At 45.1% G+C, this 27,818-nt stretch overlaps 1 protein-coding gene across 2 annotated transcripts; it reads left to right on the forward strand.

The window, feature by feature from the left end:
- Nucleotides 1–7,941: 7,941 nt before the first annotated feature.
- On the forward strand, nt 7,942–27,317 carry C8A (complement C8 alpha chain). Of its 2 annotated transcripts, none has more exons than XM_050901241.1 (11): nt 7,942–8,060; nt 10,180–10,276; nt 11,227–11,371; nt 12,539–12,683; nt 14,289–14,478; nt 15,979–16,179; nt 17,505–17,745; nt 21,786–21,914; nt 22,611–22,780; nt 24,934–25,156; nt 27,166–27,317. In XM_050901241.1, exons 1-11 carry the CDS (start codon nt 7,942–7,944, stop codon nt 27,315–27,317), a joined length of 1,812 nt encoding a protein of 603 aa, XP_050757198.1. The 2 variants fall into 2 exon arrangements, with proteins under 2 accessions (XP_050757198.1, XP_050757199.1); XM_050901242.1 differs by having other exon boundaries at nt 22,623–22,780.
- Nucleotides 27,318–27,818: the final 501 nt, after the last annotated feature.

The raw sequence follows: 27,818 nt of genomic DNA on the forward strand, positions 1-27,818 counted from the left end.
GGTTAAACTGCTCCCGGCACTTCGTGGAGATAACAGCCCCAAGCTACGAATCAGCAGCAGAAAATCAAGCAGCAACTATTTCACCCGGGCCAGGGGCAGAGGAGACAGAGCAGCCCACTGCTTCACCGAGGGTGGAAAGGAGCAGTGCCCCAGCAGTTACCACCTCCATCCCTTCGCTGCTCCGCGCTGGCTCCGGGTTCAGCCTGGCAGCATGTTTCCCTCCCTCTGCCTCCGGCCGGTGCCTGCCACAGCTTCTCCCCGCTCTGTCGCCCGTCCCTGCCGCCGCCGCAGCACCGGGCGAGACGGGGCGAGCCCGAAAACACACCTGGGCCAAGGCATGGGTCTGCCCCCGGGGCGGGGAGAGCCCCACCTTGGCAGGGCTGAGCCCGTGGGAGCACAGCCCTGCCCGTCCCCGCTTCCTTGACCTGACTCACGGGTTCCCCGAACCACGAACGTCGACACCGCGGCAGGCTTTGGATGGGCTCGGAAAGGGAAGAATCAGGTTTGGTTTGCTTTTTGAGGGAAAGAACGGTACTCGCCCTCGGCATGGGTGCCCCTACAGCACCCATGTCCATATGTCCGTATGGTGTCCATATACATGGCAGTTCTCAGGTCCCAGCCTGCACCAGGCTTTTCCCCAAGCTGAAGCCAGACACCTCAGGCGGATTAAAACAGACATTTCCCCAGAGGAACCAAATGTTTTCTTCATCTCGGGATAGCAGAGCCCAGCAAAAACAGTCGTCCTCGCTGAAGCCCACACATACTCCCTGGTGAAGCAGCTGCTTTTCATGGTGAGCTGTTTCTCAGAGTCCTAAGAACAGACCAGTTAAATTAGGGCAAACAAGACTTTTCCTGTCACTGGATATTTCTGCCCTGGAGAACAGCCTGAAAGGATCTGTCCAAACATTGAGCCCATGTTTTTACCGAGCACATCTCCCAGGAAAAGCAATGCTGGTTAGCTTGGCAAGAAGAGAACCAAGAGCCCCAGGACTTTCTTGTTCCCTCCATAACTGATCAAATATTATTTCATCTTTCTCTCTGGGAGCGCTTGATGTTTTCCTTCGAGCAGAGACGGCTGCTGCACGGAGCCCGGGTGCTGGGTGGTATTCAGAGGTGGCTGTCGATAGGGCTTGGGCGGGCAGGGAGCCATCGGCAGCCTGGGCAACATTCACCCATCACCAGCTGACCCTAATCCTACCTACCAGGACACGGCACCTCTCGTATATATCATTCCCAAAGAACTGCCTGGAAAAGATACCCTGCAGCAATAGCAAGCCTTGAGGTTAGGGGAAAAGGGACAGGTAAAGCATGTCTGTGATATGTAGGATCTGATAGCAACTTGTGTACGTATGATTGTCTGAAGGTGTCCTAGATTTCTCTCCACCGATTTGAAGGTAATGGGTGCAATACATGACTTATGGATGGACATTCCCGCTCTGCACATGGGCATTAAGGAAAACCTTGCCCAAGCATCCCTAATGCCCTTGGGAGTGGGACCGATGGTCTCACAGCCTAACCTGACCCTGCTTTCCAAAGCCAAGCTTGAGGAAAAAAGGAAAAGAAATTGAAAAAAAACAAACCCAAGACTTATTAGTCGGAGACATGACTCGAAGCGCGAGTCCGTTCCTTGCCACATGAAAAGCCCTGCTGCTGTGTGGTGGTCTCAGAGAAGAAAGAGGGGTCCTGCTGAGCTGGGAGTTGGCAGGGAAGTCCCCCAAGCCAGGGCTGGAGTCGCGGCGTGATGAAAATGAATGCTGGCTTTGTGTACAGGTAGCTGGGGAGGATTTATGACCCGCCCAGTGGTATGAACATGGGCCGTGAATTAAAGCACTGTTGGAGAATCGGGAGGTTGTGACTTCAGAGCCATGGTCCTGCGGAAAAGGACTGGGCAGATTCCTCTATATGGGCTCAAAAAATAAAAAGAAAATGCCAAAAGTTTCTTTAAAACATGCATTTTGTGAGTGCTAGCCCTGGTGGGACCCCACTTGCCTCACCTCCCTTCGACAGCAGCCCCAGGGCTGCTATAAATCTCACCGGGCTATAATAACTGCACGGGCAGCGCAGTGCAGCCGTGGTGTTGTGTAGATCAAACACCGCAGAAGTGGAAGCCGACTTTTTTCTCTGGCTCCAGACCTTTCTGGGGAACACCTGATGATAAGGAGCTGGCACTACTCTATGTGAGTTACCTTTTAACGGACCACATGGCAGAATTTCCTTAGAGAAACTAGGCAGATACGTCAGGAGACAACAGAACAGGACTCTACACCCTCCTCGAAATGCTGGAGGGAATGCAGGTAATCCCTTCGACAGCCCTTCCCCTCCTGCCCCACCTCTCCCCGCAGTGCTGGTGCCTCCCGTCGGTCCCCACCAAGCTGCAAATTGCCACGAACGGCGACGTCCCAGCAAAACACAATGACCACCTTGTCCACCGCTGCTACTAAACAGGCAGCAGTTTGGAGCAGGAGCTTGGGGTTTGGTCTGGTTTTGTGTATCATCAGAGGCACCGACCCAGAACAGGAGTTCCCAGGCACAGCCCCGACTCGAATAAAACCAAATACCACTACTGAGAGCAACAGCACCAAACACTTCCTACGCATGCACAATCTCCCCAGAACAAACCATTTCAGCCTGTTTAAAAATTTAAAATTTTATGATTTGGATGGGTTTTTTGCAGTGATGCAATTAGTATCTTATATAGAAACATCAGTCCAAGGGCTGCAAGCACAGCATTCAGCAGACTTATTTTCCCTGCATTATTCTTTTCAGTTACTTAGTCACTGGTGGGATTTGTCGTATGTTATAGGTATGTTATACAGATTTGGGATTTTTTGTTTTTTTGGATTTCACAGAGGTTTTACTAGAGACCAGAAACAACAGCAGATCTTGGGAATACGATTTATTCCTAATCTTTCAGACTTTTAGAAAGGCGGGGCAGCGTGAGTGCTGAAGACCAGAGAAATTTTGGGGCAATCCAGTCTTCTTTGGAAGACAACTAGATTCAGGTATTGCCCATGACATAATTGGTGATAACGTTTACCCAGTATCATAATATTATAGATTGGGGATGGTCTGACAAGTTATTTTCCCTTATCACAGCTACTGGCCCCACATGTGGGACAGCAGTGGGGGAAGGACATGGGGCACAGAGCGAGGGAAACGGCTGCTCCTGGGTGCAGCGCAGTAGGATCCATGTATTTGAAAAAATACCTCAGAACCCAGAAAAATGGGCAAAAGTGGATAGCAGGGCACAACCTTGTGCTAGGGGGGATTTCGGCTCAGTTTTTATGTCTCATTCTGTCCCTGGGAGGACCAGAGCAGTCACCCCAGCCGCTTCCCCGCACATCTTACCTTTTTTGCCAGGAGGTCATATCGTGGTTTTCCAGCAGAGGGGGAGATAGGATCACTTGTTCCACCATCGAGCCACTTGCTCTGTCTTGCATTACTGGCATTAACGAGAAATTTAAGAAAATGCAGTATTATTGATCCCTGCATTCAAAAAGCTAACATTTTCTTTTACTGGCCAGAACAAAGCGTTGTTTAGGAGGAGGCAATGGAGGTACCCATCAGGCTTCTTCAGAAGTTTTAAGATCAGCCCCATCAAAGCACTTTAGCAGTCAAGAAAATTAATTTAAAAGCCTTGCAATGTTTCAGGTTTTTTATCTGTCCAAGCTACAAGGTTGTCTCTGCAATACAGCCCTGATCCCACAAACACTCAAGTGCATACTTCTTTTTTAGCAATATAGCCCATATCATTGCTCATGTGTTTCAGGCTGTTTACTCTGGTAGAAGGTATGTTATCAGACTGGCTCAGTAATCACTGACACCAAATGAGAACTGGCATGTCCAGCACTAGAGCTGTGGTCGTCTTCTGGTCCTTAGGTGGACCTTTTCCACACCTCTCTGCAGCCACTGGGTTCAGTAACTGGGACATGTGCCTGATGCACATAAATGACACATAGCTTTGTTGGTCCTTACAATGCGCCATCTCACCGTGAGCACTCAGTGGCCGGAGAATTTAAGCTGGGGATAAAAAACAGATGAACCTCAGGAAATGAGATGCACAACTGGTGCACAGAGGAAAAGCATGTTGGTGGTTGCAGAGGCTGGGCAGCCCTCTTATCAGGACACGATCGCTACCTGTGGTGTGGGACCATCACTGTGACAGTGACCACTCCTGCCAGCACCTACAGGCAGAGTTTGCTGTCACCCCACTGACACGGAGGATGATGACCAGGGTCAGGTACAGCCTGCAGCATCCTTTCCCTGCCCTGCAGTAATGCAGCGCACACGGGCATGAGGCCTTCAGGACTGCAGAAACATCATCTAGGGCAGAGCATCTGCTCAGCAGCGCAAACTACAGCAAACACATTACATCTGTCTTATCCCTCTTAATACTTCTACTCGTGTCTTCTGTTGGCTATACAATATAAAGCCATCTTCCAAATCTAAACCCTTCTCTTGATGGTATCTGTGCTGAGATTTTGATTTTGAAGTTCAGAGATGAAGACCTTGATAACCAGCTTTGCTTCCCTGGCAAAACAGAAGTTATTGTACCAAGCTCCTGTGCAGAGAAAGCTCTCCAGCGCTTGCAGAGAGGCTGAGCTGAGAAAGCCCATGTGTGCTGTGAAAGCATGTGTGAAACAGCAAACTTTCCAAAGGCAGAGCTCCAATTGCTAGGCACAATTTCTTCATCTTGCCATATCTAACATCTCTATAACCTCTGTACATCGCAACAATCTCTATATTTAAAAAAAAAAACCCACGCTACCCCGAATGAAAGGCTGTCTGCTCTGCACTTTTCCCTGGGGAACCACAGGAGAACAAACAGCACATGGCAGGTGTCAGTCACATCGACAGCAAGAAGCTTGGATACAACTTTGGGGGTATGCTGTATTGAACAGAATAAAAAAGAACGGGACTCTGTCATTGGATGTTCATGGCCTTCAGGTCAGGAACAGGATTCAGATTTACAGTATTGCATGAATGATGTACTACAAAAAATAAATAGAATATTGGCATAAAAAAGGATGATTCTTTAAGTAACTGTATCCCCTGCATCAAAAACCATATGAATATACTACAAATAAAAATCTACGTATAAAGAAAGTACAAATGCAAATTGCTGGACAACAACATTATGTTAGGTCTTGTAACATAACTTCACCCTGGAGCTAGGCTCGTGTAGACAGCCATGTTACTGAATGTGCTGTTCAGGTGCTATTCAAAAGATCAATGCATTCTGCAGGCAGAAATTAATTCCCTTTGTTGGGTGAAAGACATTTGAAGTGGAGGCTTTTTGAAGTGGAACAAAATCCTGTAGTGCTATCAGAGAGGAAAAGTGGGTGCCCAAGTTTATTTACACCAAGTTAATCTGCCCCCGATTTTAGATACGTAAATGAGGAGTTACGTGTCTTCTAATTAAAGGTTGGCAGCGAAGAGTTCTTCAGCGTCGGGGAAAAGAGCTTTGCGATGGGAATAGTCCCAAAGTGACGATGCAAACTCCCACCCAGGCTTTGCTGCAGCGAGCTCGCTGCTCAGCCCAGCCTGCTCACAGCCCATATTTCCATGCTTTTGAGGAGCCCCAAGACTTCAGTTCATGGCTCATCATCCTGAAGGTGACTGCATCGCTATCGACAGCACGGCTCGCATTGCAAGCCAGAGGTTCAGAGAGTTAATTCAGGTTTAGAGGCAAGGATCCAACACACGTTTTAGACAAGTTCAATTCATAATGTTATAAATGGAACCATAACTTGTATATATATCACTTTTGGAACATAACACCTTTGAGAAAGGTTCTTTAATTTCACCTCTAACGTGGTGTGCCTTGCTTGCCGCTTAAATCTCTCTCGCGTGCCTCCCCCCCAAACGACCTCACCTATCAGTGCGAAATTGTTGTTGTGCCTGATTGCACAAACCAGCCCAGCCTTTTACCTGGGAGACGTGCCACAAATAACTTTCGTTATATATATGGTGTGTTTCTGACGCTGCTATCAGAAAAGAAAAGATATAATGCTTTGACAGTCTTGCTTAGATGCTGAGGAGGCACTTGACTGTGCAAAGCAGCCATTTATATCAAAGGATGGCAGAAGTCTGGAAGATCTGGAAGAAGACAGATTTGGCAGATGGCCAGGGAGGCTCCCACCATGGGGACAGTGGGGTCCATCCCCACCAGACCTCTATAAGCGTTGCTAAAACCTTTTTGTGTCGTTCTGTCTTAAGAGCAACATGCAGAGAGGCTGTAATGTGTAATAGGGAGGTAACGATGGGGATCGCCTTAGGCCAGTTTCAATCCCCTGCTTTTCTCCCAGGCAAAAAGCAATTTAGGTTTAATAGTATATTAAAAAAAAAAAAAAATTAAAACCCTTATTTGAGTTGTTCTTGTGTAGGCGAAGAAAGGAGAAGGACTTTCTGAACCCATCTGAAGTGCATTAGTAGGTAAAGGATTACATTAACATACTCTCGAAGGTCACAAAAAGGCAGTTTTCATTTCATTTAACTACAGAGTTTACCCATGTGCTACATTTTTTTGTATTTAGCAAAGACAAGCCCCAGGGTCATTCTGAACTTTAATTACATTAAAATAACACGGTAAGAGGTCCTTTTATTTTGATAATTTACAATACCAGCTATTGAAATGAGCTTTGCAATTAATTTGGGAAATACACAAAATGACACTTCTATCCCAGTCTTTTGTGGACAGAGGACAATTCACTATCTGCTTAATAGCTGTAACAGTCCAAGACCAGATTCTCCTACAATAATTACACTTTCTCTTGAATTTATTGAGGTTCAAGCTTCCAGTTCTCTGCTGGGAACACTTCATTTATGCATTAAGCATCTCAGCCCACTTATACAGAAGAAAAAGCAGGGAGATACAGACCCTTGTTTGAACACAAAAGTCTCCATAGATCTCTCACTCTTTTTTTTAACTAGTATCTAATGAAGTTATAGATTCCTTGTGCATTTTTGTCCCTGCCCAGGAGCCCTCGGGGGAATTTTGCAGACTATGTGTAAGCTCGAGGAAATAGGTATGGGGCAACTTGGGCTATAGCATGACCAAGTGTCTTTCCAATGGCCATTTTTTCTTTCTTCCAACACAAGAAAACTAAACATTCTCATCTTGTGACTAGTATCTTAATAACAAATAACCCATGGTGTTCTTGCTTTCTATGGTATTGCTGTCTTATACTTGTGCACATCCACTACTTCTGTGTTAAGACCCCAACCAGCTAAAAGCATTAGAGCCACCACTAACAGATGGGTTTGCACAGCATATGGGTAAGACACCATTTCAGATTTAGGGGGCATCTTCCTCACCCCAAATCACTTTAGAAAACAAAGATTTAGATTCTTGTGTTGCAGTGACTGTGTAGGGCCATCCAAAAGCCAGGCGATAACTCACATCAGCTTTGGAGATGGGACACTATCTTATGGGGATGGCAACGGGAAGAAGATGAATTGACATTTCCTTCACATATCTGGAAGGTACATGTTCCTCATAACACAATTTTATGATAATCTTCAATTTGCTGTACTCGGAAGCTTTTCCCTGGTCAGCAACCAGACGCACCAAAATTACAGTTAAGTCACTGTGGGAAATAAAACTAGTTTCTTCCTCCTTCAAATTAAAAGGAGGTGCAGGCTGGACAAGAAACACACTGCTGCAATAGGACTTGATTGACTTTAATGTGGAAACAGTTGCACAGTTTAATATATTTCCTTGCCAGAAAACTGGGAATTTGTTTCCAAATGGGCAAAGGCCTCTAGGATGTGTGCTGATTCTTTGTGATTTGATCTGTGCTGTTGTCAATGATTTACCACAGCGTTTTGGAGTCCGATGGGCTCCGTGCTTCTTCTAGCAGTGCTTGCCCCACGGCATCCTGAAGCCTAAAGCTTTTGTTTGCAGCTAATATATAGCAAACATTTACATATGGAAAAACAATGCGGTGGAGCCTGTGTCAGCTTTCTCCTTTGATTCTGTCTATATGCTCGCTGGCTTTAACGGCACATCAGGCCACGGCTACAGCACGCAGGGAGCTCGAGGCATTGCCTTCCCAGAGGTAAGTCCGTTCCCCCCCCCCCCCCAACTTTACATATAGAAATTACAGGCAAGTTAGTCAGCCCATCAATTTTGTCCTGACTTGAGGCATGTGCACACTGTGTTCTCTGTAAACAGCTACCAGGAAAAAAAAATACTGGCAGTTGTCCAAAGCCCAAGCTAGGCATCGTAATTCCTTCTTATATGAACTGTTTGCACAATGGTTTTTCTTTTACAGATGACTACTAAGCCTTCTTAAACTTCCTTACCAAAATTACCGTACTGGGTTTGGGTACTTGAAATGAATTCCCTATACAGGATGATTTACGAGTGAATATTTTTTCATATTCTTTTTCATTATAATTGTTTTGCATTTGACAATGTGAAGTTAACAAGTGCATGTGAATAACCCAATTTTCAATCCAAGCCAGATCCTCATACCTCAATTTTTTTCCCTGAACAATATTATTAACCTATACGAGTGTCACTTAGACTTTGAAGGAAGGGAATAAACAAGTTACTTTTTTTCTAAAGCTATAGTGTCATGATAGGAAAATGGTTAGATTTTTTTCCTACAGCTATTAATTTCAGGCTTGTTCTAAAGGCAAATATGATTTAGAAGGATCAAAAAAAGGTATCAGTGATAATTGGAACATGGAGACAAGGAGAAGGCAGAAAGGAAAAAAAATGTGGTAGTGATACACTTAATTATGAAGGCTTATTCCAATAATCCCTTTTGAAAATGAACAAAGACGAGATTTTTGATGTTTGATGAACTTATCAAACAAGGCAGAATAATGAAGAGGTAAATGTAAAATCCAATCGAAGGTGAGCCAATTAAGTACTTTGTGAAGTGCTGAAGGATACAGCCCACAAATCCTCCTGTCAGAGCAAAAAGGCATCAATACCTGCGTGTCCTCCAGCTCCATGTTTGTCTGCAGGCTCCTGTTGTTCTCCTGGAGACGCGGTGGGTTTTTATCTCACACACTGATCTGCATCCACGGGCTCCCTTGCTGAGCTGTTGTGGCTTTCATTTAGTAAGTCTCTCTTCTACAGCCTCTGATGAATCCCCAATGTACTCCGTACCTCTGCTAATTATCAATATTTCTCTTTGGACTGCAGTCTCGTAAGTAAAACAGACTGCTCATTAGTTAATCACCAAAATAATAATAATAATGTTTTGGCTCAGAATAACCCCTCAAAATGCTTTGAAGGCTGTGGCAAACGCAGAGTTGTATTAGCACGCCACAGATTGCTCCTCAAGACAAAGAAATGCATTATACAACTAAAGATTGTTGGAGTAGGGACAGAAATAGAGATCATAACGACTGGGCTGGGAGGCAAGAGAAGTATTTTCTTGCTGTTGTATAGTGATATTCAGTGTATGTGCAGAGAGTCTGATCCAAGGGCCATTGCGATACAGTACCCTTGCCATTTTCTGCTTTCATACTCTTCCTTTCGTTATTTCCCTCTTCTCAGAATTTATGTATTTCCTTTTAGAAATAGTCAACTAACAAATTCTCATCGTCAACATGGCTTTGTACCTTGCCTTCTCAGCACTGTTGGTGCAGCCATTCCCACCACTCCACAAAGACCATGGGAATCAGACCCTGATTTCATACTTGTCTGGAAAAATACTGACCATGAGTTCACAATGGCGTAAAAAAAAAATGAAATCAATAGATTTCAGAACAAGCCCAAGGTGATAAACATCACTACTCCTGGAGTTTGTGATGTGCTTCTGAGAAGAAAGCCAAAAAAGAAGCCTTTCCTTAAAACCTGTCTCTTCTTGACATTCCTTCTGTTTACTCAATGTGTTTGGTCTTATACATTTGATGTACGTATATTTTATTGCAATCCACCTATTGGAAAGGGCTAGGATCTCTTGGGAGAGCAGGAAACCCAAGACAAAATCCTCAGGTCCTGCACCTGCTGCTCCTGACCAATTCTGATGGTGAAATATTTGGACAGGGCATCTCGGGTACTACAGCCATCCCTGCTAAGGGATGCTTCCCATCTCCTACAAAATAGGTTCCTGGTGGAAAAACACACACACAGATCATTTTCTCCCTGCTAGCCTCCAGCCCTCCTTAAAACACAACTTCAAAACACCTTAGACCGCTATCTCTTCACCTCCTTAGAAGAAGCAGCAGAGATGTTAATTCTCCGGCTCCTGTCGACTGTCAGCTGAGCCAGTGGTCAGAATGGACTGATTGCTTTCCTTGCCAAGAGAAAAAAGTAAGACTCCACTGTAATGTATTCATTTATCTTCAGATGTGTCTGTGATGAGGATGTACACACATTAATTATATATATTATACATATTAATCATTCTGAAGCATCCAGTAAACTCATCCAAATATGATGGAGATGTTCCTCTACTAGAGAGGCTCTTACTTACCCTGGTGTAAACTGGGGAATAAATTTGTTTAAGGCAGCAGAAAAGCAAAATGCAAAATCAAGGCTAATGGTGGAAGAATCAGGCCAGAATATTTGCCCAAGACTTTCTTCCTTTTCTATCTCAGATTTAATTAAGTATCCCCTGATTCTTAATGCAAATATTCCAGTGAAAAGAAATTAGAAGCAGCCTTCATTCATCAGCTCCTGTTCTGAATTTTTAATAGTATTTCACATGTCTTCATAATTCAAGAATTTATTTTCAAATACCTGACATAATTTTGCTTTCTGCTGAGTTTATATCCCTGCATTTTTTGTTCCTGTGCTTATAATCAGTAAATGATTTGGCTCTTCTCTCTTTCCTTTTCTTTTTTTTTCTTCCTAGTTTAAAGAGCAGCAATTCTCATTAATAATCCATCAGAAATGTTGCAGGATCAGTGTTGTAATTAGTGTCTGTGTCCATCTGAGACTATTACATTCCAGGACGAAGCATGTGTAACTGGAAAAATTCCATATTATTTCCAAGGTATAAAATAGGGAAGAGATTTTTAAAAACAGTCATCCCAGCCCCTCCAAATTCACTTGTATGAACTTCAAGCAAATCTCCTGAGCTCCCACTTCTCTGCTGACTCTCCTCCTCCATTTATCATGTACAAAGTCCTTGGGCCACACACAAAAATAACAATATAGATAAAAGCAATCGTTTTAATTGCTTTATAGCCTGTGGAGGTGATGTCTCTGGGGGATACAAGTTAGGTGTCGGCGGTGTTTTTCTCTCTCGTGCGGTTCAGCACCGGTACCGGAGGCTGGTGCAGCCGGCGGAGTTTGCAGGGCGGCGATGCGCGGGGCACCTGTGGGGCGAGCAAGCTTGCCGTGCCGAGACAACGTGCACCGGACCCCCCGGCTGTGGGAAGGACTTTCGGTGTGAGGAAACAGGTGAGTGAACCAGGCACAAACTTCTGCCAAAGAGGTTTTGGTCCCGGGTGGACAGACCTGGGGCGATAGCAGTCCCCTGCCATGGGCAGAGCTTTGCCAACCAGCCAGCAGGATGGAGAACCAGTGCGAGAGAAAGCAAAAAATTTCCCCATCTTTGTGTTTTTTCCCCACTTTTACAGAAATCCATCTACGTTACGCTTAGATTTGGATAGAAAAGAAGGCTGTGTGACATGGAAAAGGTTAATTTTTCAGTGGAACAAAGAGAGTAGAAATATTCTGCTCCAACTGCTGTGCTACACGCTCACACTCCCCTCCATGGGCACCCCCGCTCCCACAACGCACCACTTTCTCCCCCTGCAAAAGACATAGTTCAATCATGAATCCAACTAGCAATCTGTTGGGGTGATTTATTTATTTTTAGCCATCCCCTGCTCTGAGGATTGGGATATAATCCGGCTGTTCTCTGAAAGTTTGACTAGCCTTGACAGATTTTTGTTTTTACACAAATGGCTCAAACTCCCATCTTGAGCATTTAATGAAAATCCTATTGAAATTTAGAAACAGGCACCAGCTCTGTGACCAGCTCATCAGCTGGAGCAGGTCATCATGGCTCCATGGAGGCAAGTGCAGCAGTACCAGTTCCCTCCTGCCATGAATGTCATGTCAAGGCTTTCTCCTCACTCCCGAAACAAAAGCACTTTCAAGTTGCCCTTCCTGAAAACATCCATTCTCGAGCTATAATTATTGCAATAAACTCCTCAAATGCCTCCTGCAATGGGAAGAGGCAAAATTGCACTTTAACCAGACAGACTTGACTTCCCTAAGCCAAGACGAGAAGCTATCGCTTCCTGTAGCTCCCTTCCAAAAGCACGATTGTAGATAATAAAATCAGGCCAGTGAGGTGATGTCTACTTGATTCCCATCCCGTGGGAGCCCAAGGGAGTGGCCAGCTTGGACTCTGAGCTGTGCTCACTCCAGGTTGCAAAGGAAAACCTCCCCCCAAGGAGCTGGGAAAAGCAAGCTCCCAACGGAAGAGCGCTGTGTTTAACACCCAGCGTGACTTCTTGTGGCTCTGAGATACGGGTGGAAAACAGCATAATCAGTGCAAGCTGAGAACAAGGTTTTCTGAAGGGCAGATAAGCGATTGCCTGTACCTGTGCACTTCAGGTCGCTGTATTAAACGGCATCTTGTGTGCAACGGAGAGCCAGACTGCAGAGATGGGTCTGATGAGAATAACTGTGAGCATGAAGATATTGAAAGCCCTTGTGAACATCTGTTCCCAATCCCAGGGTCTGAAAAAGCAGCCCAAGGGTGAGTAATTAATCAATAGCTACTACTTTCACAATCAAAACTGGATTCAGGTTTTCATATTGTTCTTCCTTAGTAATAGAAGTGCTCCATGAATTGATAGGGTGCTGTACAAACCCCAAAGGAGAGCTACTGTCCCACTCGACCATGGGTAGCAAAGAGGGAGGCAGGAGGGTTCATCCCAGCTTTTATTTCACATTCTGTCTCAAATTTACTATCTGACCTTGGTCTCTCTCAGCCACTCTGTACTGTAGTGCAGAGACACTTTAGGGTGTCCTTTAGACACTTTAGAGTGTCCTTTTGACACTTTAGAGTGTCCTTTTTATACTCATGTAAAAATATATCCCAGTTCTCTGAGTCCAGTTATCTTACAACTTTCTCCAGTTGATAAAAGCAATATATTAAAGCAAACAGTAGACTTTGGCAATGCAGCATCCTGGTGGCGTTCATCCTTAAGGAAAAGATTTAACTCCAGGATTTAGGACTTCAGAACACAGATTCAAAGCAGAGAGCCTGAGCTCCACATGAATATATGCAGGGTAAATACACCTATCCATGAAAAATTTTACTGTATTCAGTTTCAAATTTTGGTTAGGTAATACATGGGAAAGAGGAATGCAGAATGAGTTTAAAGGCAAATTGTCCATTGTGACGTTCTTATTTTAAATCTTGCGTTTTAACCAAGATACTGCTTAGTTGTGGTTGGAGAACATGGGCTACAGTATGAGAATGTAGTCAGCCATTAGGCAACTTTCCCATCATCTCGATCCAACACTCTCTGGAGTCCACAAGATAAATGGCTCTCTGGCCACAGCCTGAGAGAGTCCATCAAAAGTTTTTCAAGACATACATGAATTTTCACCAAGCACCCCATTTAATATTGTTCTCTGATGTGTTTCTCCTGCAGAACACACAAAAGCAATAGCATTTACTATCTTAGTCTTAAAGACAATTCCCTGTTGTGAGGAGCAATGCTGCTGCTTAGTTTGAATAATGCTTTCATTTTGGGCCATGGAATTACAGGGAATATGAAGTAATAGGAGGGATTTCGAAGGGCAGCAGCTGTGATGGCTGGAGAGCAGGAAGAAAGAGGTGTAAGGAAATAACAAGTGAGAGACTTGGCAAAGCACAAGCAGACTGCAAGTCTAGGGAGGGTGCTAACTCCCCTGAGAACTGGGACCATTATTCAAAGGAAGAAGATGAGATTAAGACAGAAAACAATTACAGGGAATGCCAGGAAACACTTTGTGACAGTGAGATGCATTAGGCTCACAGGGGACCTGGAGGAATTCCAGGACTTTGGGACTTTCATATCTGTATTTGCTGGGAGGGACTGGACAACTTAACTGATTTCTTCCATTTCTAACATATGAGTCCAAACCAATGTCTTGGAAATAAAATGTCTGTTTGTCTTCTGTTAGCTTTGGGAAGGAGATAGCAAGGAGATAACAAACCCAACCCTTAGATTTTAGGTGCTATCTAAATTCAAAGTCAGAAACCTGAGGATAGATAACTTGTAGTGTCAGGAGAACAGAAACAGTGACAGAGACTGTTGGGGAAATAAAACAGGAGCTATGGATAACTTTCTGAATGCTACTTCTTTCCAAGATACAATATCCTAACGCAGGAAGAGAGCCAGTACATATATGATCCTAATTTTTTTGGAGGCCACTGTGAGTATGTCTACAACGGAGACTGGCGGGAGCTGAAGTACGATGCTGCATGTGAACATCTGTACTATGGAGACGACGAGAAGTATTTCCGCAAACCTTACAACTTTCACATATACCAATTCCTAGTAAGTACTTCAGGTGGTCAAATATAGCAATGTTTTCCCAGCTAAAAGCCAAACTTCCTATAAAGATATTAGGTACATTTTATCATTCACTATAGGTTGTCTTTCAAGGTACCTTTCTCCAGCTGTCCCCAAGACAACAGGCAATCGACGATATAAATGCTGTTTTATGGCACATCAAGGAACTAACGTGCTTTATCACCCAGGCATCGCCACTGCTTACTCTGGCCTAGTCAGAGCCAAGAGAAATGGGTTTTCTCTAAATTCTGCTATTAATGAGCTGTAGAGCTTGCACAAGCCACTTGCCTCTCTAGGGATGAAGTTGGCCATGTGTAAAATGGGAACAATGCTACCGGTTCAATCTTTGAAAGCATTTTAAGTCTATGGCATGGCTACAAGGGACATAAATCCAAATTCTGAGTGAGACAGAGATCCTGAAAGCCATCACCATGTATCACAACGCTTATACTCCGTGGGGTCACATCTGATGTTGGAGACTGAACTAAGTAGAGCAACGATTCAACCTGGGTCTCCCACGTCGTGTGTGCCTTGGCCACACTGTTAAACATTTATCATGCTTTTTGACATGAATGAATGAAAACACATTATTCCAGGGGAATATTACAGCCACAGGCTCAATGCAAGTGGCTTTCACGTCCTCCCAGCAGGGCAGAGTCCCCTGTGCCCCTTAGTCCCCAGTCTGAACCCAGACAGACCCACCACACGGACCACATTTTCTTCTTCCCCTTATCTGCTGCTAGCAGTGGAAGGACATCTGCACCATGGTCAGGCACTGTGGGACACTTGAGCATGCCTCATATGCATCTTGACTGAGAAGTGTCTACCTGCTGGAGTCTAGGAAGTCAGTCACGATGATGTGAGATGGTTTTTTTCAGTGTTAGTAATTTAGCTGACTTTTTATAGAGATGGCAAATGGCACAGCCCAGATTCAGGAAGGCTGCTCAATTCCACACGCCGGCGAACTAGAGCTGTCAAGGAAAAGGTCACTTCTCTAAAACACAGGCAAAACAATGTTTGTTTTCGAGCGTTGCCATCGCTAGTGGCTGGATCACCGCTGTTGAATTTTTTTCCTAAGTGAATTCATCCAGAAGCAGGCTGGAGAGCAGAAATTCAGTCCAAATTGTTAGGATTTGGCAGAGCTGTGAGGAACTGGAAGGAGGGTTTTATAATGGGAAGTGTCAAACTAGCTTAATAGGTACCATTACCCGCTCTGGCTGTAATGGTATTGCTTTGAGTGGCTAAACACAAACCTTTCCCCTGCCTGGAGATGGATGAAGCAAAATGCATGGCTTATCCACATCTCACATATTTCCAAATGAGACGGCATGTGACAATTCTTTATTCCACGTTCCCTGAAGTCAATGTCAGTGCTGTCAGGAGCATCACGTGCTTCAACAGAGGCACCATCAGCTCCTTAAAGAAATCGAGATTAAAAAGGAAGGGAAGTACCTGAAAAATTAATGTCAGCTCCTTTCACTTTAGGCTCATGCTGATTCTGGATTCGCTTTTGAGTTTTACGATGATTCAAAGGATCTGCTTGATGCCCTTAAAAGTGATAAAACCAGAACAAAAGGCTTTACCATTGGAATTGAGCCTGGAAAATCAGCTTTCCAGTTACACCTGGGCTTCACTTTATCCGGTGGCAAAGGATCCCTGAAGAATTTCACGCAGTACACTGCAAAGGTAAAAAAAAAGAAAAAAAAAAAATCAGTGATGCATATGCTCCAGTCATGTCATCTGTGCATCGCATGGTCTGGCTGTAACTTATGTCAGTTTATTCTCTCAATTGCATTTTTTAACACATAGTAATTGTACCTTAATTTGTTCATGTAATTGCAAATGTATGATCATTAGTAATCCTGTTTGTTGTTCTTATTACGTTTTAGCAAACAGGGAGTGGGAATAAAATTGAATTACGAAGTACCGCAACACATGTCATCTCACCCCATCCTGTTTCATAGCTACATTAAGCACATAAATAAAAAAATGCTTAAAGTGACGATGAGGGAGGAGGAAATATCAAGATGTTGATCAAAAGAGTTGTCCTCAGGGAATGATCTCTGGTAGCAAATATATCTTGTTCAAATTAATACAAGCTGCCTTGTGATGGGGAAATATGCTACTTTTTACAGGAGGTTGAAATACTGTGCTGAAAAAAGCGTACCCGGTAATGGGGTGTATTTCTCACAGTGGGTTTACATCATGGACTAGCTGTGACGACCTCTTTCCAGTCTAATAACATGAGTGCTGGTATTTCCCACATTTACCGTGCCCCGTCTCCACTTCTCTTGTGGCTGCTGACAGAAAACAATAAAGAAGAATTACTTTGATGGTGTTCTGAGTTAAAATGCCCTTAAAAGCTGTTTGAAATGGGCACCATTATAGTATTTACTGTGCCCTCGTCTAGACTCACATGATGTTTGCAGCCAAACGATGATCAGTTATTGGAGGAATCATTTAAAGGGCTGTTCTGGTTGCACTGGAGCCTTGTCCGAGGCAATGGCTAATCTAGAAGAGGAGTCGTGGATCTGGTGGTATATCCAGGAAATCCTTCCCGTGTCAGCACTTTCCTGGCCGAGGTCTCCCCCCACTGCCAGGCTGGGCTGGGCTTGCCTTGAGCCCTTGTCCTGCATCCCTGGTCGAGGCTGTGAAAAAAGCAAAAGGGAATAAACAGTATGGAAAGGAAACCAGAAAAAAGAAATAGCAGAAATGGTGGATGGAGGGGAATCATGTGGAGCCCAATTCTGATCGTATTCGCACATCAGTAAAAAAAACCCATAGCATCCAAACCCGTGGCTTTGCCCTCCACCTCATACAGCACACAAGAAAGAGACACTCTCAAAAAGAATTACCCCTGATTTCATTTAAACCTGGGCTTGTTTTCATGCCTTCAACATACACTGACAGTCAGAGATTCAGGCTTTCCTCTGCAAAACTAAAGACTGGAAATTACTTTTTTTTTTTTTAAATGAATGTTGAGTGGCAGCTCCTCTTTTCTTTACCTGCAGAAGGTTGGATTCATTAGAGGTGTGACGAAGGTGCAGACAGCCCGTTTCAAGATGAGAAGGGACAACATTGTTTTGGATGAAGATGTGCTGCTCTCCCTGCAGGAGCTTCCGGACACCTACAACTATGGCATGTATGCCAAATTCATCAACGACTACGGCACCCATTTCATGACATCCGGCACTATGGGAGGTGTCTTTGAGTACATCTTTGTCATTAACAAGGAGGAAATGAGAAGAAAAGGTTAGAAAATGACAAGATATTCTCTGTTCACAACTCTCTGCTCTAAACCAGGCATTTCCAACCTGGTGACCATGGGGTGGGTCCAGTCCACCAGAGTAATTCATCTGGCTCTGGCTGCTCCCCACAGCCATCATCTCCCTGGGCCCTGAGAGGGTGGGTGCTCATCAGCACCTCTTTGTTGAGCTGGCTGGCATGTCCCATCACATGATAGACACATACTTGTCACAAGCCCCAAAATGCACAGCGGGGATGGGGTAGGAGTATCTGCATGTCGTTCACAAGATGAATGCACTACTGGCCACATAGCAGGGCATAAGCTTGAGTGTCACAAAATGTGCTTCCTGATCTAATTTCAGAATCTGGGTGAGATTTTGCTAGTTTAGGAAGGAACGTGAGCATCTTTTTCTCTCTTTCTTCAGTGTCACTTGCTAGACTTCTCTAAAATTCTCCTATTTCCTATAGTCTTTGTTCTGGCCATTCTCATGAATGCTCAAGGACTGCAAACTCATCCAGAGTAAAGATAGCCCACTCACATTTTAGCCTCCGAATAGCGAGGGTTTCAATTTTCTGTAAATGGAAATAACGCATCGCAGTTGGCAATGCCTCTGCCACTTTACTCTGGTTAGTGTCATATCTGAAGACTAACAGACCTCTGTTAGCTCCAGTTCTCAATAAATTAGAGTGTATGAGGCTAGAGAGCCATACCTCTAAATCTCAGTTACATAAAATATCCACTGCAGATGTCTAGAGCGCAGGAATAGCCATTACTGGTGAGCCAAAGCATAACATTTTTCCTAATCAAAAACATAAGATGCAGAACAATAATATGGTATTTTAGTACACTAACTGGATTGTCAACTTTTGCAAAGGTGTCAACAACGCAATAGATCCCACTTCCCCTAAGGACCATCACTCCGCTCTGCTGAGGGTAACGCTGCCTTGGTAACTCCAGGCTGGACATTTATGCAAAAGAAAATTGTGACCTTGGACAACAGGTGTAAATTCCTGCAGTCAGTGCAAATTGCTGTAATTCCATTAATTCCGTTAATTTCCATGATTCTGCCCCAAATTCTGCCTCCAGTCTGAAATGGTTTGGTACCATCAGCACTAGGATAACTATGCACTCCATATTGAGTGTTAACCATGCCAATTTTTCCACAAGAAATTACCGATGGAGAGAATTTTCATCAAGTTCCTGAACTACTATGTTTGGAAACATGATGCCTCTTCAAATCATTTATTCTGAAGAGTGAGTGATAGAGAAGTGAACAAGATCTTGGCAAGCAAGTCTTCAGGAAGCAGACTGCCAATTTCAGAGGAAGAATGAATTAAGAGCATGTGGAGGGTGGCTATTATTCTGCTTTATCTTGTGCTTGCTGTGTATATAAGGAGGAGATTTACTGCTACGAGATGCCTTATCTTAGGAAAGAAGGATGTTGAAGTTCAGCAAAAGACAAAAATGTGCCCCAGTAGAGATGCAATTTTCATTCTAATGTAGCATGCTTCTGTAATTTTCATCTAACCCAGACTCTGCTAGAAAGTCCATAGTTACCAAGTCAGCAGTGCTCTACATCCCATGACGTAGCTCCAGAAGGACCCACCTGCAGCGGCTGATATGCCACTGTCTAAAAGCATTTAGTAAAAACCCTAGTTTTTCTGATGGCAATCACAGCCATGCTTGAAGGCTGTGTTTGCAAGAGGATTATCCGCCTTCCCTGAAGAATGGTCAGGATCAGGATATAAGCGCTCAAGTCTTAAAATTAGAGCTTCATAAGATGAGTTTGAAGCTCTGCAGATGCCTGGAGATGTACCACTGAGTCCCCACAGGGCTGAGAGGCATGGCACCTGCTTTAGATCAGCCACTGCATCCTGAGAGCCCACCCAGCCCAGGAGGCTGCATGTTAAATCCTCTGGAAGAGAAAACACTCCTTTTTTATAGACCATTGACTAAAGCACATGCCCAGGAAAAAGATCCCTAGGCTGAGTCCTCCCTAAATGAGAGACAGCTTGGGCGGTCGCTGAGCATCTAGCTAGGCGTAGGCATGAGCTGGACTTTAAGCATGTAGGAAACCTGAATTTTGAAAATGAAGTCACTGGGTTTAGATACCCAGGAACAGACCACAACTCACCAGTGCAGAGCTTAGGACTGCAGTTTTGCTGCCAGACCCGTTTCTAGCTTTCAGGCTGCAAGGGCTTGTATGGATGTGGTCATGAGTGAAATAAATACATATGTCAGAACAAGGTCCCTTGTTGCTCTGCCATCAATATTTTTCATTACTTGTTTTTAAAATAGATTGTTATGGTTCTATTATTTAGCAGAAAACAGCATAATGTGTTCACACATTACAAGAACATTTATGGGAGAAACATTATGCACAGAGTAAATTAGAAAGAGTCTTCATATATTCTGATTAATTCAAAATGCAGCAGTAAATCTTATCACTCGAGCACATTTAACTATCGCAAATTATATCATACAAAAAACCTATCAGGGCTCCCCCCTCAAGTGCCAATATTTTCTATGACCACCCTTTTGCAATGATAACCACTTTTCATTATCAAGACCCGATCTTGCTGCAACCAATAGCAAATTGTATTGACAGACCCTCGCTGAACATAATTACTCAACGGGAACCGTGGCGAATCAATTAATCAGGGTGTTCCTCAAGTTTAATTTTATGGCACTCCAACACCAAGATAAGCAATCACTCATGTTGCTTTGGGTGAATGAACTTTACCCACTGTGTTTACAACTGTTGAACAGTTTAGTACAAGTAATTGAGTGCTACACATTTAATCTTTCTCAAGGGCCCAGTTTTGCAATGGGATGTAATTCCCTCTGAAGTCTTGAGCATGCTTCAGCTCTCACCAGTTTGAATCCAAGACTTGTAGCCCCTTTCTCAGGATGCTGAGCACCTCCACCGGTTGGGACCCACCAAGCCAACGAGCAGATTCATGCCCCACGCGCCTCCAGCGAGCCTCTCCTGCAGGGTGTGCAGAAGGGAGCAAAACTAGAGCCACGAAGGTTTTAACAGTGTTTTAAACACAAGCAAGACAAGACACTGCTCCCTGGGGCTGGGGTGAGGCAGTTCAGCAGACAGCGCTCTGGGTTGGGGCTCGGCCGGAGGTTCGATCTTTAGACCATTAAGCCATGATGCACAAATCCCGCCGACCTCTGTGCCTCTCTTTCAATACCGTGGTATTGATCGCCAGGCTGCTTTGTAAAACACTTTAAGGTCCTCTGACAAAAAGAGCAATATAAAAGTTACCTATTACTTACAATACCCGTATTTATTGAAATCAATGGATTTTTTAACTATTAAAGAAGACGGCCTTATATTTGCAGTACACTGAAGTGTGTACATAAAACCAGGCTGTATGAAATATGCACGTTGCTTACCTTGGTGAAACCACCTCATTAGTTCCCTTCTCCCCTCTGCAGTTGCTTCATGGGTCTCCAGTTACATATTTTCATGATGTATGTGGTGGTGCTGGCAGCAGCAGCCCAGCAGCAGGCAGTAAGGCTTTGGCAGCTCTCAGCAGACAGACCTTTAGCAAGTTGCTACTTAAGCTGCTACTTAAGCCACTAATACATGGGTCAGATCCTGAGTTTAGGAAAATTAGCGAGGATCTATTGATTTCAGCTGCTGTTCCCAGCTTTACCCTAGTTATGAGTTAGTCTGTAAAAAAAATGTTTTTTTTTTTAAATAAATAGACCAAACAAGGAAATACATGCCTGAAGCCTTGTGTTAAGATTTTTACTTTCTTCTAACACTTTCTAAGGAAACAACTTTTACAGTAAGGACATTTTCCTATTCACCTACTATACAATAGGCCCAATATACCCCAATAAAATATTGGCTTTTCCACTGCAAGACTAAAGGCTGTCCTCTGCCTGGAATAGCTCTTGACTTTGAAAAACAGGCCATGCAAATAACCAAATATTTTCTTCACTGATCGAAAAAAAACAAGTAGGAAAATGAACATCCTTCCACTCAGAATGAGTCACTGGTTTTACCGGTTTCCTTTCTGTTTTGCAGACATCAGTGCTGAAGAGATAAGTGCCTGTATTGGCCTGTCAGTTGGCCTTACAGCCAGCGAGAGTAAACTGCATTTGGAAGCATCTGTGTCATCCTCTGACTGTGCAAAGAAAGGATTTCTGAAAACTGGTACGATAGCAGGGCAGATGCCTGTTAAGGCATCTTGCGTCACTTCTTTTGGTCACTTGGGCATGGAGATTCAAGTAGGATCACACAAGGGTACGAAGAAGGGAGCTCTGGTGCCATCCCCAGCCATTGCTGAGGCCCAATCGTGGCACCAAAGTGACTTTGGGTGCAAGTCTCCAGGAGTACTGATTGCGCTTGAAAGAGCAGGAATTAAGGTAGCAATACCTGGGTTAGAAACGCATGTAAATAGAGGCAGTGGGGTGGCTGGAAGGCTGCAGTCCCTATAGCCACGACAGACTGGGCCTGGATGACAAGGGCAACATGGCAACTATTAAAGAAGTCAAAACTAACTATAAAAGGTACTCAAAGAAGCTGGGAAGCCCCAGATTTGTAAACCACTTAACCAGGTATAGACAGCATGATCTACTGCCCACGTGCTAACTAGAAACCGAGGCTGGAGGCGTGCAGGCTCTTCAGGTCTTACCAGCTTAGAGCATTTGGGATGCTCAACTCGTCACCGACCACCTTGTGATAACGTGGCAGGGCTTGCCCCGCGAGCGGGGGACGCCGAGCTCCCATCGATTTCAGGAGGCAGCATCAGTGCCGCTCACTGATAGCCCCTTGCATGACTGATCTCACCTCCATTAAGCAGTTTCTAGTGTATGTGTGGAAATGGTAACTAAATAATATGGATGTAATTCAACTTTTCAGACGCTGAGAGCAACAGTGCAGTTGTGGAAGATATTATTCCCCGGATTAGAGGTGGAGATACCAGTTACAGCGCAGGGCTCTTAAACAGTTGGGATGGCAATATGTATCGTCACTGGGGAAGGTCATTAAAATACAATCCTGCTGTTATTGATTTTGAGGTAAGGCTTTTCTGCAGTTGAAGAAACTCTGCCGCTATAAGGAATGAAAGTGTAGTCGAGCAGATCATTTCGTATTTTTATTGTGATCCCATCACAGAACAAGATTAAATGTAATGGGCCACTGGTCTGGTAACCTCTTATTCATTTCACAATGGGGAGTACATCTCCCACCGACCGCATCCGCAGGGAGACAGACAAGGAGCTTAATGCTGGATTAGTGCTGAGTTAAGTTTTTGATGTGTCCCCAAACAGTTTCCCAATGAATGGCTCTCCGTGGTTGCATTCATCCCTATTATTCTCCCCGATGCTGTCCGCCCTCCTGTATAAGCAGGGGTCTCGCAGGGGGCTGGGGAAGGAGTCTTGCCCCCCCAGCAAAGGCTCTGCATAGACACCCCCCCCTGCTTTTCACCTGCCTCAGAGCCGCAGTGGCTATGCCTAACCTCCGCAGACCATGGTGGGTATAGCTGTGAGTGCTTCCAGGAGTTTTCAGAGCAGGGGGCTCCTGGCTGCTTTGTCAGGTGGGTCCCGTCTTTCTCCATGCTCCAAAAAGCGGGTCCATAGCCATAAAAATCAGCCAAGCTCTACTTCCCCCTTTTGTCTTATTGGATGCACCATAAAATGGAAAGATCACTGAAGCATCTCTGAAGCTTCAGAGATGGAGAGGAGATGGGTGCAAGCGGAAGGGATGGAAAGGGAGAGAGAAGAGCAACCCTACAAACAAATAATCCAGGGCCAGAGACCGCAGAGGCGTGAGGAGCTCGGCACACCTCCTCGGCTGCCGTCAGGAGTACCACATCTAGCCTGAGATGCTACGGTCACTGGTCTGCTCCAGGAGTGCAGCTGTGGGGTGTGGGGGAAGGACCTTCATCGCGGCAGGGACACGCTGCCACTTCCATCCCTCTCATCTTCATTTGAAAGCACACCCGCTCCTGGCTCTGACAGAGGGTGGCAGAAGGGAAAATGGAATCAGGAATTAGTTGCATTATTGGCAGGGCAAGAAGGAATCTGCAAACCTTCCTGGGCAGCACCCTGGCAACAGAAAGCCCCGATAGCGTAGAAGCGCTTTCAGTTCCAGCTGCAGGTTATTCACCTTTCTGCACAGGTTCCCATCAATTCAGGGCAAAATTTATTGCAATTTTCCAGTAAACCATGCGCTGACCTCTCTGTTGGCTGCTCCAGAGCTCAGCAGTCTGTCGATAAGCACTCATGTCCACTTCAGCAGCTCTTATCTGCAGCTCCCTCTCGTTTGTTAAACGGGCTTGTGCAAATTTGTCTAAGAGCTCTTCCCAAAGCCTGGCTGATCCTCCCCACGAATGGCTCTCAGTGCGCCTTGTGCAATGAGACGATGCCCAGCTCTTCTCTGGGACCAGTTTCCACCGATTCCCAGCCAAGACACACAGCGTTCGCACAGATGCATGGATGGACAAATGTAAATATGTGTCCTCAGACCAGCCCTGAGCTTTTAGCTTTAATATTCAGTTGAATATTAATATTCAGTTGGGCGAGTTATAATTACAGTTGCCCAAACTGGACTATTTTTGCTGAATGATATATAGGAACTGGATTTTGCTACTGGAAATATTACGAGCATGTTATATTCTTAAAGCTGTAGGTGGCACAAATTATTTCGCTGCATCAAAGGGCAAAAAGTAGGTAGGCAAAATTCTCCACGCTCAGCATTTACTGGATGGTTCACAATCTGGTCACCATTAGTGGTAGGTTAGCATTAAGTTTTGATGATACCCACTGTCCAAAGCTCCTACCAAAACATTTTGGTTCAAAAAGGCAAAAAACATGCAAGAATTTCTGAGATCGTGACAGCACTAAGAAATCAGTCAAAAAATGGGCTTACTAGGGTGTTTTAATTTATCATTTGAATACACACTGAGACTCCAAAGCATGTCCAGAAAAGCCAATCCCGCACAAACCTCTAAGATGAGGAAGGTTTTGGAACGGTGGTTTCTCACTGGGGCCCATCAGTCATGCTAACACATTTGCGTGATGTACATGGAGCTGTCGAGGAAGACAAATGAGTTTTTTCTGAGCCCTGAGTTTATCCAGCAATGTCACAGCTCTCTGACTGCGGTGTGGTAGCATCTCAGTTGCTGCCCAGCTGAAATTGTCTCCACGCTATTCATCTCCATCCTATGCAGCTGCAGCCCATCCACGAAATTCTCCGCAGAAGCAACCTTGGCGACATGGAAACCAAACGGCAAAACCTGAAGCGGGCTTTGGACGATTACCTGTTGGAGTTCAACGCCTGCCGCTGCAGACCGTGCCAGAACAACGGTGAACCCGTTTTGGTAGGAGACGCGTGCTTCTGCCAGTGTCGACCAGGTTACGGAGGCCCTGCCTGCGAGCAGACTAAGCGCCGAGGTAAGACCCCGGCGTGCACCCGCAGCAGGGAAGGGTGAAAGGCAGCAAAGGGACAGGGTTTTCCCCTCCACGTGGTTAACCAACAGCTCTTTGCATCCATGCATCAATTAAGCCTTCGCTTCTGTATCGCTTTTGTTGCTACGCTATCCTAAGCAGCCCTGCAAGAGACTTAAATTAGCGGCTCAGGTGATTATTATAAATAAACTAGTGGAAATGAGGATGTATTTAATAGCTGGAGACATACTGACATGTTGCAAAGACCTGAGCTGGGGTGTGGTGGCAGCACCCTGGCAAAGCCCAGCTGCCCGCATTGCCCACCAAGGGGTGGGCTCTGCCTGCCTGCGGTGCTCTACGGCCACAGCTCGTTACTGTAAATGAGACCGTCATCTGCTCCTCGCTGACTGGCGTGTCATATTCTCGGGATGGCGATTCCCTGGAGCGCTTGCGGCATCCCGCTAAGGATGCCTGCTACAAGGGTGAGAGCAGAAACCTCGACAGGCAGGGAGGGAAGGGAGGCTGAAAGGGTCAGGCGAAGCACCTGGGAAGCGGTGCTCAAGCAACGTGCCACCAAAAATGCTGGTTTAGTAAAAAATTGCCGCATTGCCAGATTTCCCCCCGCTCCCGCCAGAGGGAAACATTTTAACTAGAGGGAAGTATCTATTTTCGGGGAGAAAAAAAAATGTGTTTTTCCAAAGTGACAGGCTTTTATTTATGTTTTCTTTATCACTTTATATACTATCCTAAAAAATTAAATGGGTGGCAAAAAAAGCCTTGGAACATGCTCTTTTATTTCAAAAAATGTCACAGTCCTTTCTGGATATTTTTGTCCTGATTTGCGATGACAAAAAAATCCAAACCTCAGCAGATGAAGCTGGCAGAAAAATCCATCTTCAGAGCAGTTCCACCAGGCAGAGCTCCAGGCCTTCAATCGTGTGCTTATAACTAGGGTCTCACCACTGGAAAACCAAAGCTGTGATGAGATAAGGAGTTAGAGCAGAGCTGGATAGAGGGTTTATGAAGCTGAACTCAAAAGCATTGCTTCAGTGACTGAAAAGTGGGTTCCTTTAAAAATCTCAGGTTCTTTGAGTTGTCTCCAAATCCAAGGAATCTGCATTAGATGAGGCGCTTGGAAAGCTCAGGACCTGGCTCCAAAGCAGCCCACCGAACTGGCCAGCCCCTGTGCTCCCTGCTTTTAGCAGTAGTCAGGACAGATATACTTCCAACTCATGGACAATTTTTAGTTTCAAATTTTTAGTTCCAAAACTCATTTAAGACGAAACCCAGTTTTTTTAAAGCACCATGTTTCAGCAGACGGGAAATCCAGCTTTCCACCCAGCACTAAGTAAGAGAACAGACATCCATTTGCGCTGTCTGGATTAATAAAGTGCCCAAGCCAGGCATGAAGGCCAGTTGAGTAAATAAAAAACGACAGTAAATGACAGCCATCAAGCATTGCCATCATTCAGGAGCGCTGCCATAATCCATAGTATCGAACGCTCCTGACAACTCAGTCTGTACTGTAATGAAAAAGCCTTGAAATGACCCATCTCCAAAGGGATGGGCGGACTTTTCAAAACACCTCCACAACGTTAGGAGACTTTTGTCCCTCTGCCTTGGTTGGAGGTGAGAAAATTAGTGGAGAGAGAGCTGTCAGCTGCCCTTGGGGAAAGGAAAGCCAAGCTGCAGCCTTTCAAACGAGCAGAGAAGAAAAAGAAACGGCTATTGGTGTCTGAAGAAGGTGATGCTGCTTCATCTCCCCTGGCTTCAAAGCACCTTGATCTCAACAGCCATCCCTGTGCTGGGCACGGCTGGGATGGAGCAGGGAGTCCCGCTCGCAGCAGAGGTTACAGCCAGAGCCGAAATCAGAAACTGCTGGTGGCATTCAGCTCAATCTTCCTCCCGAGCTCCCACCCAAAGTATGCCGCTGCAGTCAGGCCATATGTAGCACTTCAGACCTGAATACTTCTTTTTTTTTTTTTTCCCCCCCCCTTTTTTTAATGCATTTACAGACGGCGAGACAAATGGGCGCTGGAGCTGCTGGTCACGCTGGGCTCCCTGCCAGTCGGGCACAGCGCGGCGCAGCCGGCAGTGCAACAACCCGGCCCCGCAGCACGGCGGGGAGCCCTGCACCGGGAGGGACCTGCAGAGCAAAGCCTGCTGAAAACCCACGGGACGGCATCGCTCCCCACAGGTATGTGGTCCAAGAGCGGTTTGGAGTCTGCGCTGGGCTATAAATACTCCGGGCATAATTCCGCTACGGAATTAGGCTGGGGAGAAATAATTGTGAAGTATTGCATTTCCATACATATGGAGACATGCTGGATTCGCTGTACAAAACCCGACCGCTGCGCAGACCAATTGCTCCGGTTGATTGAACACACGCCTGGCTGCCCCCTCGCCCTCGCACCACGAGATGTGATGGGAGCCCCACCAGTTCACAGCGGCACCAGGAGACGGTGGAGAATCCACACGGGTGGCTTTGCTGCTGCGTGACCGTGGGACTATAACGTGTCATGAAATAAATGTACTGAAAGTGTTTACATAAGTAAGCTCGACTCGTAGAAATTTTTATATTTGCCTTTGGAAAACACATTAAAAGCTCACGATCCTTGCATTTTTATGCAGTTGGTATTGACATATGTAGCATGAAACTTTTATAAGT

This window comes from Gymnogyps californianus, chromosome 8, assembly GCF_018139145.2.
Source record: "Gymnogyps californianus isolate 813 chromosome 8, ASM1813914v2, whole genome shotgun sequence".
Classification (NCBI taxonomy): Eukaryota; Metazoa; Chordata; class Aves; order Accipitriformes; family Cathartidae; genus Gymnogyps; species Gymnogyps californianus.